At 34.7% G+C, this 20,857-nt stretch overlaps 1 protein-coding gene across 2 annotated transcripts in view; it reads left to right on the top strand.

Annotated features, from left to right (window-relative positions):
• The window catches only part of LOC145277963 (monocarboxylate transporter 9-like), a 114,359-nt gene extending 93,819 nt beyond the window's left edge, over positions 1 to 20,540 (top strand). Inside the window, exons 6-9 of one of the 2 annotated variants that reach the window (XR_013868258.1) lie at positions 1,237 to 1,506; positions 15,803 to 15,928; positions 19,709 to 20,056; positions 20,402 to 20,540. Coding sequence is in view for 1 of the 2 variants with exons in the window: in XM_080130091.1 (XP_079986217.1) it covers positions 1,237 to 1,506; positions 15,803 to 15,928; positions 19,709 to 19,947 (635 nt within the window). In the remaining variant the exon portion in view is untranslated. Of the gene's footprint in view, positions 1 to 1,236; positions 1,507 to 15,802; positions 15,929 to 19,708; positions 20,085 to 20,401 lie in introns of those variants that run through there. The other variant, XM_080130091.1, reaches the window with a different exon arrangement.
• The last annotated feature ends 317 nt before the right edge of the window (positions 20,541 to 20,857 follow it).

The following is a 20,857-nucleotide window of genomic DNA, read 5'->3' as shown; positions in this document are numbered from 1 at the left end:
GATATTTCATGTTGAGGATTTTGGTCAGCATACTTGGTTAGAGCAGAACAGAGAGGGAAAGTAAGAGAGGAAAGACAGGATTTTTTTTTTGTAGATAGATAAGCCGTAACAATTACCCACTAGTATGGTATCGAGAGGCCCCACCAGAGACTACTGCATGGTCCAGAATCCATTCACCAAATGGCAATACAGCAGCCCCAGTACTTTGCACCTGCTGATAGGACAGCCTCCTTAGTGGTTATTCCAAGGTTCGGGTCCCTGACTATCAGGCGGTTAACGTCAGCCCAGATGAAAACGTTTACCTCCAGCACCCTTACTAGTGACATGGCCGCAAGGATAGACATAGAGACAGAAAATTTCCGACATCTCAGACTACTGTTCACGAAGTACTACCAACCTGGGAAGCAGCTTTTTCTTCACCCTTTGTCAGAAACATCACTCATTAGAAATGAGGACGAATTTTGTCTGGAAAAAAAATCCCATTTTTCTACTGTACTTAATCTTAAGAAAAATAAAGATGTTTATCTTTCCAGACCTGATAAAGGTGCTGGTGTAGTCGTCCTGAATAAATTAAGTTCCTTCAGCTATAACCGAAACCAAAACTAATGAATACTTTTTTTTTGCACAGGAATCACGACTTATCAAGGCCCCCAGGCCACTCCAGGATAAGAGTTAATCGGTATACAATCGTCAATGTGATTATAGCGTAGTAAACATAAGTAGTGGAAATTTTGTAAATTGGATTACTTAGGGGGACGGCTCATCAAGAACTTGTTGACATTGGACTTGAAGACAATCAGATTGTAGTCAGCTGGAAAGCAGGCAATCGGAAGAGAGTTCCACAGGCGTGCGGTTCTAAGAAAGAAGCTTTGTTCATGGAATCTGTATTTAGGTTTAGACACAGATAAAGAGTGTGGGAAATTATTGATATTATACACACACATGTATATATAATACACACACATATATTATATACACACAGTATGGTCAGTACTAAGTGGGTGACCATTTGGAACTTCCAGATGCTGTATGTGCTCTCCGCTTATCTCAGCATTGTTTCCAATCGTCCCTGACTTCTTGCCACTGGAATCAAACAGTGCCAATACAGGAGAGGTGCGGTGTTATTGCGCAACCCTTACCTCACAATTATATGCGCAGCCGCCCCCACAGGGGTATCCTTTGTCTTTCGAGACTACACAGAGGCATCGATTATTATTATTTTCTTTTTCTTTTCAGTTCAGTCTGTTGCTTTGACATTCCTTCCTGGCTTCGCCATTTCCCGCGGACTAAGTCGTACCAATGCCGCTTTGATGCTCTCAATCATCGGGATTACCAATACGATCGGGCGCGTAGTAATCGGCTTGATCACCGACTACCTCAAAGTGCCCAGCATTTATTCATACACCTCGTCACTTCTCCTATCATCAATCGTTATGTTTTCAACGCTCTGGTGCGACAGCTTTTTCCTTTTTGCACTCTGCTGTGCAATTTATGGCCTTTGCATGGGTGAGTATACATGCACTCTGTAACGTTCCATTTTTGTTTTCCTACTCCAGCATTGCTTACTAATAAAGGCGAATTTTATCATTACAGCTGTATCAGATTAAGAGAGCGTAAAAGACTACTACTACTACTACTACTACTACTACTACTTTTATGTATTTATACTGAGCCATTGCACGGTACCTACTACTACTATTACTACTACTACTACTACTACTACTACTACTACTACTACAAAAACAATAACCACTGCACTAAAAAATGCATATTTTAGACCTCAGTACAATTGAGCAGAGTTGCATCATTCTCCATGAATTAATTGGCATACCACATAAGTTGTGGTAGGGCTAACATTTGTACTATTACTACTGCTACTATTCAAACAACAACAACAACAACAACAACTACTACTACTACTAAAATGTATTTGAATATATTAAGAATTTAAAACGTAGAATCTTTATAAAATGACCGGATTCGACATTAAAAATCCGAAAAGGATTGGCTTTCCTCGAAACAAAACTAAACATTTAACCGATAAATAATAAACAATTTAGCCGAAAAAAAAAAACCCTGTAAGAATAGCACTTCATTTTGTATAAAGAACCGTTGTGTGGCGTAGAGTAGGTTAAAATAAAGATGGTATTACCAATAATTAACATTTATAGCTTCTCAGAGTATTGATTAGGATCCAACTAAATTGCGCATAATGAAAGGAGGAATTAAAATAATCTTAACGATACAAATTTAAAAGTTAAAAGACGTTATTGTACCTATTTACTTGTTTCCCCACGAGAGCAAAGTTAGACACAAGATCGGTTTTTAATGTAGGAAAAGTCCAGCTCCCCAAAAAGGGACGCTCTGGATAGGAATAAAAAATAAAAATTGTCTCAGTTATGACGGATTTCTCCTCCACTGACCGAGGACAAAAAAATGAAGTAAAGCATCAGAACATATACTATACCATGATCTTGTTTATTATGTTTACGGTTCGAAAAAATTACAATTAATGCTGAACAAAAGTGCAAAAATTACAAACTTAGGCATGAAATCCTTAAGAAATTTGAGGGATGGGGGAAGGGTGCAGGATATTTGTAAAAGGACTGTAGAACTTTGAAGTATAGTACACTGTTATCTTGGCCCGAAGGTCAAGTTGTGGCCTCTGTCTATATAAATTTAGATTTTTTTTTATCAACATTTGAATGACTACTAAACACTGTCCTCAAGTGTCTAAGGTCATTCTGTACAGAGGTGAGTCAGTACAACCCAGCATAAGATTACATTCCCTACAAGTAAACCCTGACTAAATATTCCAAATCACATAGTTTTCGCAGCCCAAATAAAATCTCCTCAGTATGGCTGACCCACACTGACGTTTACAAGAAATAGTGTATCTTCTTCAAGTGATCTTGCCGTCTGAAGTAAAATGAAACACAAATGACAAAAAAGTTTAATATCTTGAATTTAATTTTCATAAGTGGATACAAAATTGATATAGAAGTGTTCTGTCCTGGGAATTAATATTACCTATCCTGGGACGGGAATTCTTGTATACATATATTTTTTTTTCTTCAGAAAGGAAGGATTATCTTATCTTGTTAGTCAGAATTTGGTGGCCTAAATTTTGACTAAAGTTAACACCTTACACAGCCAATATCACAAGTGCATTTGAGAAATTTAATTACCACACAAGCTGTAAGGCTCGACATTTAAAATCAATAGTAGATTCTTTGATATGATATGGGTCGCGGTCGAATGTTTCTGTTTACTGCACGATTGCATCATGATACTTAACTTTTGCATTATAAACTTAATTCACGTCATTATGTATAAAAATAAATTCATAAGAATTAATAGTAGGTTACCTACAGTGCAATGTAGACTACAATGTATTGTTGACTAAGTCACTGTGGGGAAGAATGTGGAACGTCCTCCTAGTGCACCGCGATAAGTCTCCAACTAGAGCAGCCATGGTTCTCCCCAGAATGTGCTGCTGCCATCGCGCATAGAAATCACTTTTTCCATAGCTACCAACGTAATAGATGCACTGGGACTAAAGCTGCTTTCAGCAACCACTGTAAAAGAGTAATAAAAAATGCAAGAGAGCTATATGCCCAGTCTGTTAAATCCAAAGTTTTGGCAAATAACAAATAGGATCCTAAACAGAAGTGTGCGTTCTATCCCAACCATTGTCAACGGACCAGAGGTCATCTCGTCAGCTTCAGACAAGGCCAAACTATTTGCCAAGAACTTTGCAGTAAATCCTACCATATGCGACGAAGGCCATCAACTCCCCATATTTCCTCCTATAACACAGAACACGCTAGGTAACATACAAATATCTGTGCATGAGGTCGCCAAGCTAATCAAGAACCTTGATTCCAGTAAAGTTACTGGCCCTGACGGCATTCCAATTATAGTGTTAAAAAAGCTTCGACCAGAACTTGCTCCCATACTTACGAAACTGTTTAAACGCTGCCTTAAGGAGAAGTGCTTTCCAACACCCTGGAAACCTCATCAGTATGCCCTGTATTTAAGAACTCAGGTGATAAGTCATCTCCCTCTCAGTACAGACCAATAAGTCTCCTGTGTGTCATGAGTAAGTTGCTGAAATCCATATTAAATAGAGAAATAGTCAACCACCTCAGCAGAAATAACCTTCTTAGTGACACGCAGTGTGGTTTCCGTTCTGCAAGATCTACCGCAGATGTGCTAACAGTTATATCTCATAGGATTAGTGAATCTCTTGACAAAGGCTTCCTTTCCATGGCAATTACTCTTGACATATCAAAGGCCTTCGACAAGGTATGGCATAAGGCCTACTTCACAAGATCTTCAGCTATGGTATAACTTGAAATATTCTCTCTATTATTAAATCATTTCTCTCTGTTAGGCTCATAAGAGTAGTAGTTGATGGACAAAAATCAGAGGCCCACAGTATTAATGCTGGAGTCCCTCAAGGGTCCATCCTGGGCCCAACTCTCTTCCTGATCTACATCAATGATCCCTTAAACACATACTTAAATCATTCGTTTATATCTATACTGATGACACGACCATCTACGGCAACACATCAAAGCTCTCTCTGATTCTCTCTCTTCTGATCTCGAACGAATGGTTCAATGGGGGAAGAGGTGGCTGGTTACCTTTAATGCATATAAACCAAACTCCTATCTTTACATCTTCAATGCTCTGATCCCCATCTGGCATCAATGGAAATGGATGGCTATCGTCTAGGAGAAGCCCCATGTTTTGACAAGCTTCTGGGCTTGATCTTCACTCCTGATCTGAAAGGGAACACGTACATCAAGTTTGTTACCAAGGTCGCTGGAAAGATGGTGGGATCCTTGTACCGCTCCAGAAGATATCTCACTACTGATGCAACTCTCTATCTATATAAAACCAAGTAGGTCCAAGGATGGAATACTGCTACCATATCTGTGCAGGAGCTGCTAAAAACAGTCTATCCTTCCTTGACAGAGTACAAAATAGACTTCGTGGCTTAGTGGGGAATGACCTTTTCTCTTCCCTGCAACCCCTCTCCTACACACTTTTATCGTTATTTCCAGGCCGGTGCTCGTCTGAACTCCAATCTCTGGTCCACCCTCACCAATCTTTTACGAAAAACACTCGTCTAGCTGAATCCACTGTCAAAAACTTTCCCCACTCTTTATCTATGCCTAAATCAAAACGTAGATTCCATGAACAAAGCTTCTTTCTCAGAACTGCACGCCTGTGGAACTCTGTTCCGTCTGTGTGCTTCCCTCCTGATTACAATTTGGATGTCTTCAAGTCTAACGTAAACAAATTCTTGATGAATGCCCCCTTAAGTGGACACTTTATTAAATATCCACACTAACGTACTGTACTTACAATAACCCTTATCCCTAAGTGGCTTCCGGGCCTTGATAAGTGGTGACCAACTTGTAAAAAAAAAGTTAGTTGATTTGATTGAAAAATGGGCGACTTCATTGATTTCGACGACAATAAAATATGTGAGTGTGAAACATACGTTGAAAATCATTTAATCCCGGGAAACTATTGCTGATAGTATATATATATATATATATATATATATATATATATATATATATATATATATATATATATATATATATATATGTATGTATATATATATATGTATATATATGTATGTATATATACGTATATGTATATATATATATGTATGTATATATATGTATGTATATATATATATGTATATATATATGTATGTATATATACGTATATGTATATATATGTATGTATATATATGTATGTATATATACGTATATGTATATATATATGTATGTATATATATGTATATGTATATATATATGTATGTATATATATGTATATGTATATATATATGTATGTATATATATGTATATGTATATATATATATGTATGCATATATATGTATATGTATATGTACATGCATATATATGTATGTATATGTATCTGTATATATTTTTATTGTCTAATCTAAATACTATGTTAAAGACCATATATATTCTTATATATCATACTATATATACTAAGCTTCTCCTTATTTATTTAGAATTCAATAAAGCTTCCCCAACATTCTATAATTCCTCTACATCTTTTTCATCCTAATGAACCTTACGCTAGATGCCGCATCTTCCCCATGCCCCTAGCACCTTCTTTACTCTTCTGATGAGAAGCATTAGGCTTCGAAATGCCCTGGCATAAAGAGTCCCGTCTATCCCCCAAATTTTGCCTGTATTCCATTATTCAATAAATGATCCATTCTATATCTACCAACATATCATATAGTTTTGTGTCTTCATTTCATACTCTTGTTGTCCTATTGTATAAGCTCCAATAATTATTGTTGAGATTGGGATTATTCGGATAAGTCTACTTTTGTGGAATTGATCTTTCTCTTTTCCTTTTACATTAAGCTATGTATATATATATATATGCATATATATATGTATATATATATACATATATATGTATGTATGTATATGTATATATATGTATATATATGCATATATATATGTATATATATGTATATATATGTATGCATATATATATGTATATATATATGTATATGCATATATATATATACATGTACATATATATATGTATATATATATATGTATATATATATATATATATGTAGATATGCATATATATATGTACAGGGTGACCCCCCCCCCCCAAAAAAAAAGGCCCCCAACTCTAATTAGGACACCGTTTCTTAGTGTTTTGTCCGAATGAAATTAAACTTTTGTCATAACTAGTTTATTATATTCAAAACATCACATCAAACACTAGGGGCTTTGGCCTTTTTTCTCCTTTCTACTGCATATGTTCTGGCCTCCATTTAGCTTTTGTTTTTTTGGGTCATCCTGTACATGCATATATATATATATGTATATGCACATATATATGTATATGCATATATATATGTGTATATGTATATATGTATATGCATATATATATGTATATATATGCATATGTATATATATATGTATATGTGTATGCATATATATGGGTATGCATATATATATGTATGTGCATATATATATGTATATGCATATATATGTATATGCATATATATGTATATGTATATGTATAAGCATATATATGTATATGTATATGCATGTATATGTATATGCATATATATATGCATATGTATATGCATATACATATGTGTATATGCATATAAATATGTATATGCATATAAATATGTATATGTATATGCATATATCTATGTATATGTATATGCATATGTATATGTATATGCATATATATGTATATGCATATGTATATGCATATATATGTATATGCATATGTATGTACATATATATGTATATGTATATGCATATATATATGTATATGCATATGTATATGCATATATATGTATATGTATATGCATATATATACGCATATGCATATGCGTATGTTATGTATATGTATATGCATATATATACGCATATGCATATGCGTATGTTATGTATATGTATATATATATTTATATGTATAAATATATATGTATATATATGTATATGTATATGTATATATATGTATATATATGTATGTATATATATATATATTCGTTGTGTAAGATCTCTGCATAATATACGTTATGATGTTTACATTATAAATGAGTATAGTTTTTATTTTAATTCTATATAAATATGTTTTTATTGATTTCGATGACAATAAAAATATGGGAGGATGGGGAGGATTTCATAACCACACGCTTGTGCGGCTGATCTGGCGACATGAGAGTTGTGGACCGGAGCGTTGTCCTGCAGGAGGAGGGTACCTTTGCTGATGTTGCCCCGCCTCTTGATTTGGATAGCTTCCCTTAATTTCCTCAAATGTGAAGCATAATAGGCTCTTGTAATTGTGGTACCTTTGCCAGGAAATCTGGTATCACTACACCGTCCTGGTCCCAGAAGGCCGTGTGCATGACCTTGCCAGCGGAGGGGTACGCCGTTGCCTTCCTTGGAGGTGGTGAGTCCAAGTGCTTCCACTGCATTGACTGGGCTTTGGTCTCTGGATCATAGTGATGGACCCAGGTTTCATCCTGTGTAATCAGTCTTTTGAAAAACTTTGACTCATCTTCTTGGCACATCTCCAAATTCATCCTCGAGCACTCGACGCGTTCTCGCTTCTGGAATGGTGTGAGCAACCTGGGAATCTATCTGGCAGACACCTTATGCATATGCAAAAGGTTATGAATGATAGTTTCCACAGATCCTGTACTAATCTTGATATCTTGGGCTATTTGGTGAATAGTAATGCGCCGATCTTCCAAAATGTCAGCCTCAACTTGACGGACAGATGCCTCATCAATGGCAGAAGGAGGGCGACCAGGTCTGGGAGCTGTTTCCACAGACTTCGGCCATGTTGTAATTCACGATGCCAGCATTTTACAAGGTCATATAATGGACATTATCACCATAAGTTTCTTTCATTTCATCAAAAGTCTCCTGTGGTGTGCGTCCTTTCAAATACAAAAACCGGATCACTGCTCGACATTCAACAGGCTCCATTTCACACCTGACTCAGTTCAAACACCTGTAAAACAGTAACCACAATTGGTTCAGAGCTGTAATTTGCCACATAACCCGTAGATATATAAATCATTGCTAATGTAAAATTTCAGCTAGATCAGACAACTAGAAGTGGGTCAGAGGTATTACTTATTACACGCCCCTCGTATATATATATATATATATATATATATATATATATATATGTATGTATGCATATATATATATATGTATGTATGTATATATATACATATATATATAATATAACTTCATAGTACTATAAAACAGTACACACATTCTTCAAACCAATAAAATAAAACAAACACACACATCCTACCTTAAAAGAAAAGAAAAAAAACACAAGCAGAAAGAGAGAGTGAGAGAGAGAGAGAAACACAAGACAGAAGTGACCACAGCCCAATAATACAGTAATAAAAACTGAACATTCCAATTAATAGTATATACTTACACGTTTCCACCTCTTGGAAACATTTCAAATAAACTACGAAAACGCTATTTTTACATCTCCAACACATTTTGAATATATTCTAAGCATTCTAAATAATTTCTGAAGAGGGCGCTTCACAGAACGTCTGAACCGCGTTAAAACGATTTCAATGATTTAAAAACATTATTACAATGATCTAAACATAATCTCAATGACAAACCAAGACAAGAATAATAAAATAATGTTAAAAAATACACATTGTTGATGACCACCCCCTTATTTGAATATACATCTTTCTCCCGTTGGAATTTCTTAACCCATTTTATATATATATATATATATATATATATATATATATATATATATATATATATATATATATATATATATATTTAAATGAGGGGGGTCACCAATAATGTGTATTTTTTAACATTATTCCGTGTTTTGGTTTTTCATTGTTTAGATCACCGTAATAAGAGAGAGAACTTATCTTTTCCAAAGGATGATCGAACGATCAAAAACCGTTTACACACACGTATCATATCCTCCTACATCTCAAACTTCTGTAGATCTCCTGCTGCATCATTATCGTTTATTATCTTATAATAACCCCTACACCTGAGGCGTGATAACAGCTCCACATCTGGAAATCAGCTGTTCGATTCTCAAAAGGCGGGGGTCAAATTTTAACGTTCTCCACAACATTGGATATTCAGACTAGCCTACCAAGGTCGATGAATATTAAAGAACAAAATAAAGCTGTTGGTGTGATAGGTTCGTCACGTAAGCCATATACATAATATCACATTGTATACGTTCGTTTGTTTTTAAACTATTAACTGCATTTGATTCTAGCCGTATGATAAAAATGTAGTGATTACGTACACCACTACAACACTACTGCCGCCCGTTGATTATGTGGAGGTTTTAAGACAATTACAAAGTGTCATTATCTGACATATTTTTTTTTATCTGATCTTAAACAAGACGGTTAATCTGAGAGTGACAGATACATGACAGCACAGCTGTACGATAAATATATGCTCTCATCATCCACCACATATCTTCTCTCTCTCTCTCTCTCTCCCTCTCTCTCTCTCTCTCCCTCTCTCTCTCTCTCTATATATATATATATATATATACATATATATATTATGCATATATAATATATAATATATATATAATATATATAATATATATTATATATTATATATAGATATATATATTACATATATATTATATATTGTATATATACACATATATACATATATATACATACAGGGTGGCCGAAAAGTCCCAGGACACTATACACATGGCTTGTAAGCTTTGACATCCAAGTCCTTTTTTATATGATCCATCATCGTAGCCCTTGGTATTCTAAGTTCAGCAGAACGTTTTCTGGTGGATTTCTTGGGAGACTGTTGCAGTGATTCTTGAACACCAGCACACGTTTCCTTTCGTGTTTCAGGCCTACCACTTCTTGCCTGATCCAGAATGCTACCTGTTTCAAAAACTTTCTTCTCCCACAGATACAGATTACTTCTTGATGGCGCGGGCTTTCCAAATCTTTCTGTGAAAGCACTTCGAATATCTTTTCGGCCAGTGTCCTGGGACTTTTCGGCCACCCTGTATATATATACATATATATATAATATATATATATTATATATAGATATATATCTATTACATATACATTATATATTATATGTATATACATATATATACATATATAATATATATATTATATATTATATATAGATATATATTACATATATATTATATATTATATATATAATATATTATATATACATATTATATATATATTATATATATATATGATATATATATATTATATGAGATGTATATTATATATTATATATATATATATATATTGAGAGAGAGAGAGAGAGAGAGAGAGAGAGGGGAGAGGGAGGGAGGTATTTGCTACATTGGCATGCCAATGTTTCGATCTTTACTTATTAATGATTAAGATATAATATTTGCCCTCTATCGCCTCCATGAAAGCAGAGTTATTATCTTTAAGAACATATCTAAGAAAATTGAGCACATTCTTTTTGTTCATCCCTCGGCTAATATCACGTTATGATCTAACTCAGATTGTTCACGAACCCACCCGTCTGCCCGACACTGACGATCAGTATGCAAGTCTTCTAATCCTTTTTTCTCGCAACTTGTCCTGAGCTATGTTCATCCTTCATTCTGCCTCCACTAGGATCTACCGGCCACTCAGTTGTCTCAGTTAATATAAATATAAAATGTAATGTAATAAGTCCTCAGATGTAACTCTCCATCGTACAGTATATTGATACTCTATGGCTGAGTGGGATAGCTTTCGTACATTTATATCAGATATACCTCTGCGTTCCATGTCAAAAAAGAACGTGTCCTCTATAGTATCAAACCTGACGGAATGGTTACGTGTAGGTATACACCGCTTCATACACTCCAAAAAAAAATTCCAGCAAAAACCTAACAGTCAGACGTGGTTCTCTCCATCATATGCTGATCCTTTTGCGCAAAAATTTCTTTTTATATTGTTTCTAACACAATAAACGTACTAAAGCCGTCTTCAGGACTGCCAGAAACCGCTGTAAAAGAGTAATAAAGAACGCGAGAGGGTTGTATGCTCAGTCCATCAAGTCCAAAGTAGCTGAGAACCAGTTTTGGCAAATGACAAACAGGGCCCTGAACATAAGCGTGTTCTCTATCTCAACTATCATCAATGGCCTTAAGGTTATCTCGTCAACATTGGTCAAATCCGAACTCTTTGCCGAGAACTTTACAGCTAATTCTACCCTATGCAATCAGGGCCACAAACTCTCAACATATCCCCTTGCGTCTGAAAACACGCTATGCGACATACAAATATATGTGTGTGATGTTGCCAAGTTAATCAAAAACCTTGATTCCGGTAAAGGAACTGGCCCTGACGGCATTCGAATTATAGTGCTGAAAAAACTTCAACTTAGAACTAGAACTAGCTCCCATACTTACAAAGCTGTTTAAGCATTGTCTTAAGGAGAATTTTTTCTTAACACCCTGGAAAACCTCATGAGTAAGCCCCGTAATAAAAAATTCAGGTGATCGGTCATCTCCCTCTCAATACAGACCAATAAATCTCCTGTGCACGATGAGTAAGTTACTGGAATCTGTGTTAAATAGAGAAGTAGTCAACCACCTCAACAAAAATAACCTTCGCAGTGACATGCAATATGGTTTCCGTTCTGCTAGATCTACAGCAGATGTGCTAATAGTTATATCTCATAGGATTAGCGAATCTCTTGACCGAGGTTTCCTTTCTAGAGTAATTGCTCTTGATGTATCAAAAGTCTTTGATAGGGCACGGCATAAAGGTCTACTCCACAAAATCTTCAGCTACGGTATAGCTAGAAATGTCTTCTTAATTATAAAATCATTTCTCTCTGATAGGTTTATAAGAGTAGATCATTCGTAGACATATATGTTGATGACCCTACCATCTATGGCAACACTTCAAAGGCCGTAAATGACCAAGTTCTCTCTAATTCTCTCTCCTATGATCTTGAGCACGTGGTGCAATGGAGAAAGTGGTAGCTGGTTAATTTTAATGCATGTAAAACCAAGCTTCTATCTTTACATCATCAACACTCTGATCCCCATATGGCATCAATTGAAATGTATAGCGCTGGTCTTGGGGAGGCCCCATGTTTTGACATGCTTCTGGGTCTGACCTTTACTCCTGATCTAAAATGGAACACGTACATAAAATTCCTTGCCAAGGTCGCTGGAAAAATGTTGGGATCATTGTACCGCTCCAGTAGATATCTCGCTACTAATGCAATTCTCAACCTGTATAAGAGCCAAGTACGTCCTAAGATGGAGTACTGTTGCCACATCGGGGCAGGAGCTACTAGAAGCATCTTATCCTGCCTTGCAGAGTTAAAAATAGATTTCGTAGTGTAGTAGAGGAGGAACTTTTCTTTTCTCTGCAAACTCTTTTGCACAGAAGAAACGTTGTGAGCCTGTTTCTGCTGTATCGTTATTTCCATAGCAAGTACTCGTCTGAGCTCCAATCTATGGTTCCTCATCTCCAAACTTTCATGAAAAAAACACTCGCCCATCTGTGACCACTATCAATAACTTCCCCTACTCTTTATCTCTGCCTAAACCTAAATATAGATTCCATGAACAAAGTTTATTTCTTAGAACTGCACGCTCGTGGAACTCTCTTCCGATTGCGTGTGTTCTAGCTGACAACAATATTGTTATCTTCAAGTCCAACATAAACAAGTTCTTGATGAGCTGTCTCCTTAAGTAATCTAATGTACCAAATTTCCACTACTAACGATTTATTACGATATCATCCTATTGACTACCGTACACTCATTAACCCTTATCCTCGAGTGGCCTTCAGACATTGATAAGAGGTGACTCCTTTAGAAAAGAAACTCATCAGGAAAAAAACCAATATGAACACCTAAAAGAAAAAGATAAACCTATTTTGCCCGATGAGATATTATTTAATAATGACTACAGATCGAAACATTATCATGCGGATGTACGTGTTTGTATAAATAAACATTAATACAAATCTCTATTTGTTATTGAGCACTGTAATATCCTACGAATACTTTCTACACCTGAACTACAACATACACATATATACATATTATAGTGAAGTAGTAATCTATTTTATTAATTAGTTTAATGTTATTAATCGTTTTTAGTAATAGAATTGTTTTAATTGGTGGGTTTAAGAATATTATTTAAAGTTGAATTATTTAAATTATTTTAAATTAAATTTGTTTTTAAAAATTTGCGCAAACCGACATAAATAAATGAGTTCTGTCTGTGTAGTTTTGTCGCATTCTAAAGTTGGCTTTTGTCGAAGTTTAAATGATCCATGTTAGTTAACAGACTTGCTCGTATATGAAGTTTTAGTTCAAGTTAAAAATGATTCATCTTAGATGCAATAACTCGGTTTTCGAATTTTGAAATCGGATGTCTCCTACTAATGAACACAAAGAAGTGTAAAACTTAAATTTAGGGTTTTGATCTAGAGCTTTCACTGTTTGTGTGGATTGCGGTGTTTGCTGATTGTAGAAATTGCTATATAGTGCCTGACATTAAATCACAAGAATATATATATATATATATATATATATATATATATATATATATATATATATAAAATACGCATCAAATGCGCTTGAAAGCCAAATCACACATACACACACACACACACACACACACACACACACACACACACACACACACACACACACACACACACACACACACGTATTCTTGTGATTTTTTTCACAGGATTTGCCGTGTACATTTATGCTTATTTTGATATAATAGTTCTCGATAAATAAGTGCAGCATTATTTTAGTATGGATTTTATTCATACAAAAATTTTGGCTACATATGTGCATACATATTTTTACCAATTTCTTTTCTCAGGACATAAAACATAATAATAAGAGTGAAGAATGTCCGGCGTATTTTATTTAACTAAAAAAAGTGAACACGTAGTATTTTACAGAAAGTTCCAGTATATTTTTAGAATAATTGATATAGTTTTAGGGTGAAATGCAATGTTAAAACACTATCCGTATTTAAAATCTTATGAATTATTTTGAAAATCTTAGTTTAATAATTAGTTTAGAAACTATTCATTCGAATTTCACCAAATTTTGCCTAAATAGTTTTGAGGTTCTCAGCGTTTCCGAGTAGAAAGGGACTTTGCGTTACTTGGACTACTATTCTCCTCATGAGTGTTATTCTCGCAAGTTTTTCTGCCAATGTAATCCTCGACTTTTTTTCAGAGGTATTTTATAAAACTTTAGAATGTTTCTGTCGAACTCGGAAATTTGGACAAAACTTTGAACGGAACCCTTCATTTAATCCATGTTCCGTCGATCATAACCTGGTAAAAGTGTTAATTAATGCGCAATTGTTTCTTTAATTTATTGTCAACACCGAAGACTGAAACTTTCAATCCCAAGAAGAATAATCACACTGGAATAAATATTACTCAGTACTTTATACGTTACGCAAAAGGGTTTGTCCGGATTACAATTATGAATTACTTAATAATTTTACGAGTCTTCAGATGCATTTGGTTGTGTGAGACTCGTCATTTGCTTGCTCTACCCTAATATTAGTTTAATGGCATTTTATTTTGTCTTAGGTTTAGAACTATGGAACCAGATATTCTTATTATATTCATGTTTATAGCTGAATTTCGGGAGACTTTAATTTTTCCATAGATTATCTTGTAAATTTTTTTATGAATATTAGTACGATAAAAAGGTTGATTAAACAATACACTACGGCCTCTTCTTTTTTAACTTTCAATTATAGATTCCAAAACACGCGGGCAGAATTGTAATTCATTTGAAATGCAATTCAATTGTGATAGAGGATGTCTCATAAGTGGTTAAATTAGACTCTTTTTTCATCCTTCGACTACACCCTTTCCTACTTCTTCTTAATTAGATTATGGCGAAAAAATTCCATCGCTCCTTTTTTTATTAATAGAATAACGTAGGAATATCAATTTGAGCGTTACAAGAAAGATATAAAACTTCTATTATATTTTTATCTTTGGATTATAGACTCTAAAACATGCGGGAAAATTGCACTTAATTTGCCATGTAATACAGTTGGGATAACACTGTGTTGTGAATAACAAAATTATACTCTTCTACCCATTCCTAATATCACTATTGAGAAGATGAAACCATGCTTTCTTTATGTTTTTTAAATAAATAAATGAATAAATAAAAATGACGTTTGATACTTTTCCTTGCAGCGGTGAATGTGTCTCTTCGAACTATCGTCATCGCGGATTTATTGGGAATCGAAAACCTTACGCAGGCATTTGGTGTCGTTGCTTTGTTCCAAGGCACAGCATTTACAGTCTGTCCTCCTCTCGCAGGTAAATATATCTTTTTTAATCCCAAACTTTTTATCCTTTCCGCGCCTTTTCAACAAATTTGATGTATTGTTTAGCACATTCAGATAACCAGAGATTGCTATGGAAACTAACAACTGTACTATTGTTGTTATTACGAAACTAATTAGACAATTGAATCTGAATACACTATCCAAATCAAATATGGACCAAAATTTAATTCGACCCCCCCCCCAAATGAATTTTGAATAGGAGGTTGTGCGTATACTATACGCGCTAAAAACTGTTCGGAATATTTTTCGTTAATTGATGTGTAATTGATGTTGTCCTGTAAAAATTTCAAACAAATCGGCAGTAAATAAATTACACCACAATCTTCCCCCCTATTTGGCCCTCTTTGCATGAAACAAAATTGAACAAAATATAGCAAGAATACGTATGCTTACGCATAGAATCCGGTATCCAAAATTAATGATTAATAATTTATCCGGAGACTGAACGAGTTAGATAAAACTTATAAAAGGTTATGTAAATTTGGACACAACAAATAAAATCATATATATTAATTACGTATATATATATATATATATATATATATATATATATATATATATATATATATATATATATATATATATACAACAAATAAAATCATATATATATATAGGCGGCAAAAAGAAAGTCCTCACTTGTAATTTTTTTCAAAAACTGCAAATTTAAGCTAAATTTTAATGTAACATTTCAAACAAACTATAGCTCATTTTAATGACCTTTTATTCTTCTATAATTTTACCTGTTCATATTTGACTTTTAATTGAAATATTCTAGTGTTCACGTCAATTTAAAAAAATAAATTCAAATTGAGGAGAAAAAAGTCTAAAGTTCTTCCAAATTTGAAATTTTATCAATGCCATACGTTTTCGATAGGATCGAGGTCTGGAGATTGTGAAGGCCAATCCAAACACGGAATATCATGCTCTTCCAGGAACCTCTCTACATTGCCAACTGTGTGAATGGGAGCATTATCCGGCATAAAGGTTGGATTATCATCCAAATTCCGACCAAAGTAGGGTAGAAAATACTCAGTCAACATATTAATGTACTTGGTCGAATTAATTCGACCTTGCAAGCCAACTATAGGAGGGCCTGGACCATTGGTACTAATAATGCCCCACACCATGAACAAAGCTTCTTTCTTAGAACTGCACGCCTGTAGAACTCTGTTCCGTCTGTCTGCTTCCCACCGGACTACAGCTTGGATGTGTTCAAGTCCAACGTTAACAAATTTCTAATGAACCGCCCCCTTAAGTAAACGCTTCATCAAATCTCCACACTAACGTAATGTACTTGCAATAACCCTTAGCCCTGAGTGGCTTCTGGGCCTTGATAAGCGGTGATAACTGTGTAAAAAAAACAAAAACGAAACACCAAAACTGAACCTCCACCACCTTGCAGCGTTGAACCTGAGCACCTAGGATTAAATCCTTCGCCTTTCTTCCGACAGACGTACTGCCTACCATCATTGCTTAGCCTATTGAACTTTCTTTCGTCGTTAAAAAGCACTTTTGACCAATATGAAGAGTCATGATTTTAATTGCATCTGGGGAAGTCTAGACGGCGCTTTCTGTTCTGTACAGAAATCATTGGCTTGCGTCTTGCAACATATCCTCGCAAATTAAATTCCTTTAATCTATTCCTGATAGTAGAAAGAAAGCACTTTTTAACAAGATTGTAGTTTTGTTGGATTTGGAGAGCCATTTTAAATCTGTTTCTTAGGCTGCGGATCTTGATAGCATTGTCTTCCCTTTTAGAAGTATCTCTAGTCCGACAAGATTTAGATATTTTGGTGCTTTTGCACAAACTTTCGTACTGTTTTCTCATCACATTTCAATCTGCGGCCGATTTCTCGATTGGATCAACCAGAAAGGTGGAGATTAATGAGCTCCTGACGATCACTAAGAGAAAGTCGTGGCATATGGACTAAATGTTACGTTGTATAACCTAGAACAACAACAATTACGATTATAGATGCTTTCTTGTTTGTTGGTGAATATTTTAACCTGATTTAGGGGCGATAATTTTAGCTGGTTTTAAGCGAATTTGTTGCTGCGGACTTTCTTTTTTCCTCCTCAATTTGAAGTTACTTTTTTTTAATTTGACGTGAACACTAGAATATTTCAATTAAAAGTCAAATATGAACAGGTAAAATTATAGAGGAATAAAAGGCGAATCTTAAAGTTGCAGTTTTTGAAAAATACATCAAGTGCGGACTTTCTTTTTGCCGGCACTATATATATATATATATATACATATTACATAGTCGCTACACTGGACATGCTAATGTTTCGGACAAATTGGTTTGCAAGAAACTGAAAGTCAGGCGACGTAAAAAGGTTTATTTTTCACAGAAGGCATCTGGTTCAAAAATGGAAGAAGTGAAATATATTTTTTAATTTATTTATGAAAATAATATATTAAAACGTTTAAATTTTAAGTGGGAGGGGTGACATTTTAGACTCAAAATAGAAGGTGACAAAGGAGAAAGAGAATGTCAAGACTTAAATGGTAAGAGTAGACAGAGATAGAAAACGTAAAGAGGGAAAGGAAGGGACAAAGAAAAAGAAAAGGAAAAACGAAGAAGAAGAAAAGAAGCGATCAGAGGAAGGACGAAGAAATGAGCCTGGTTCGGCCTTCTTCCGATTGCCTCTTTTTCCTTTTTTTTGTTGTCCCTTCCTTTCCCTCCTTATCTTTTCTATCTCTGTCTACTCTTTCCATTTTAGTATTGACATTCTCTTTCCCCTTACCGCCTTCTATTTTTAGTCTAAAATGTCACTTAATGTAACCCCTCCCACTTAAATTTTAGTTTATTATGTAATTTACTTTTAAAATACCCTTCCGTCCTCGGGTAACGCCAAGATACGGGTCCCACTAGTACAGAATAAATTCTTATGTAATCTCCAATTTAAAAATAAGCACAAACTTTCGCAATTTGGCACAGAAAACTTTATTTGACCTAGAATAGTTTTGTTCAAGAACAGATAACTATTAATAACATTTTTGTTTTCGTCACTACAAACAAGGCATATTTCTACTTAGGCGTAAGTGGCTACTATATGGGATCATATTTTACAAGCATTGTGGGAGTTGAACAGTGAAACGTCTTTTCACATTATATTTAACTTCTGCAATTTAGTACAGTCAGGAAAACAGAAAACATGAAGGGAATTCAAAAATTTTGCAGTCCGAGAGAAATAACAGGCTTCAACAGTAAGGGGGTTAGATTTTGCTGCATGTCGGGTTAGTCGGGACTATGTACTTCGAGAGGACATAAGTGCTATGAGTTCATCAGAGCATATTTCATTAAAGTACTTGTAAAACTAGAAAACTAGCACATAAATTCGACATTGTGGCGATGGGACATAGGTTTAAGCTTGGCTGATAGTGCGAGACCTAATAGATTTGGACCTAAGAGCCAAAGACTAGTGGAAGATGCACCAGTCTAGATGTGACACTAATACTCCACGCATTGGAAAACTGGCTTTGTAAATATATAAAATGCTCTCTAGTTTAGACTTGGAGAGTTCTTAATCAAGGGAGATAATCTCCAGTTTTAGAGATTAGTTATGTCGTTATTGTACTGCGGCTAGTAAAAGAATATATTCATGAGAGACGTTTTGAAATTCTGTATCTGCCATACGTAGAGTCTGTCCATATCGAAACCACATTGCCATCTTTTTCTTTGAATAACATTTAGCATCTTTGTACAGCCAATTTAATATTTCATTTTTTGCTTCTGTCTTGCAGGACTTTTGTATGAAATTGCCAATAATTACGCCCTACCGTTTGGCGTTGTGGCGGCCTGTTATTTTATAGCGGCCTGCATTTCCGCCGGTCTCTGTCACTACGTACGACGGCGGAGAAACAAACCAATTATGAACGGAGAGATGGAGGACATCGCCGAGGAGGAGGAGCTGACGGCCAACATTAGAGAACTCGAAACGCAGGAGACAGACAGAACGGAAACAAAAGAAAATTATTCTTGAGCACATTGTCTGCCTTCTATTTTGAAGAGCGAATTTATTCACAGAAGAGTCGTGGATCTTTATATATGGATGATTTTCATCCGGAACTGTGGAAAAAACGTACGAAAAAGCCTATAGGTTAACCAGAAGAACAGGCGACTCGAAGTCCACAGCAAACTGTGTCGGATAAAAAAACATTTTTCTAAAAAATAAATAAATGAAAAATCAATAAATAGTTCAAAAAGTAATATATATATATATATATATATATATATATATATATATATATATATATATATATATATGTGTGTGTGTGTGTGTGTGTGTGTTTGTGTGTGTGTGTGTGTGTGTTTGTTACTAACAAAAAATCGAGAAAGTGAAGCATTAAGATTTTTATTTATTATTTTATGCAAAAATAATTTAGTATGATGCGGATTGTTTTTTTTTTCTGACACTGTTTGCTGCGGACTTCGAGTCGCCTATTCCTCTGATTCACGAGCCTATTTATTTAGTGTGAAAATGTTTTCTTCACCGTAGAAAATGTAATGTCTCTCTGTAAAGATATTTGTATAGAAAAAAAAACAACAAAAAAAACCCCCAAAACAAAAACAAAATGAAATGAGAAAAGCAACAACAAAGGACAGTTCAAAATTTACTTTGAGGATCAACAATTATAAAAACAAACACACAAACAAACAAACAAAAAAATACTAACAAATTAAAAACAAACAAAAAAGCACAGACATACTTAATGCTGCGTCCATTTAGACTGTGCGCTTGGATATGAATGTGCTACTTCAAATTTACGCATAACAGAACTACCGACGAGTACGTCATCTTTCAGACATGTGTAGACCAATCTAAAGATGCTGTTTAAAGTTAAACGTGACGGGCTAATGAATGAACATCAGTTCTTATAGATATGCATTGA

This window comes from Euprymna scolopes, chromosome 6, assembly GCF_053919585.1.
Source record: "Euprymna scolopes isolate OS-2025 chromosome 6, ASM5391958v1, whole genome shotgun sequence".
In the NCBI taxonomy this organism is placed as follows: Eukaryota; Metazoa; Mollusca; class Cephalopoda; order Sepiida; family Sepiolidae; genus Euprymna; species Euprymna scolopes.
The sequence above is the reverse complement of the archived record's forward strand: the minus strand, read 5'-3'. Positions and strand labels throughout refer to the sequence as shown.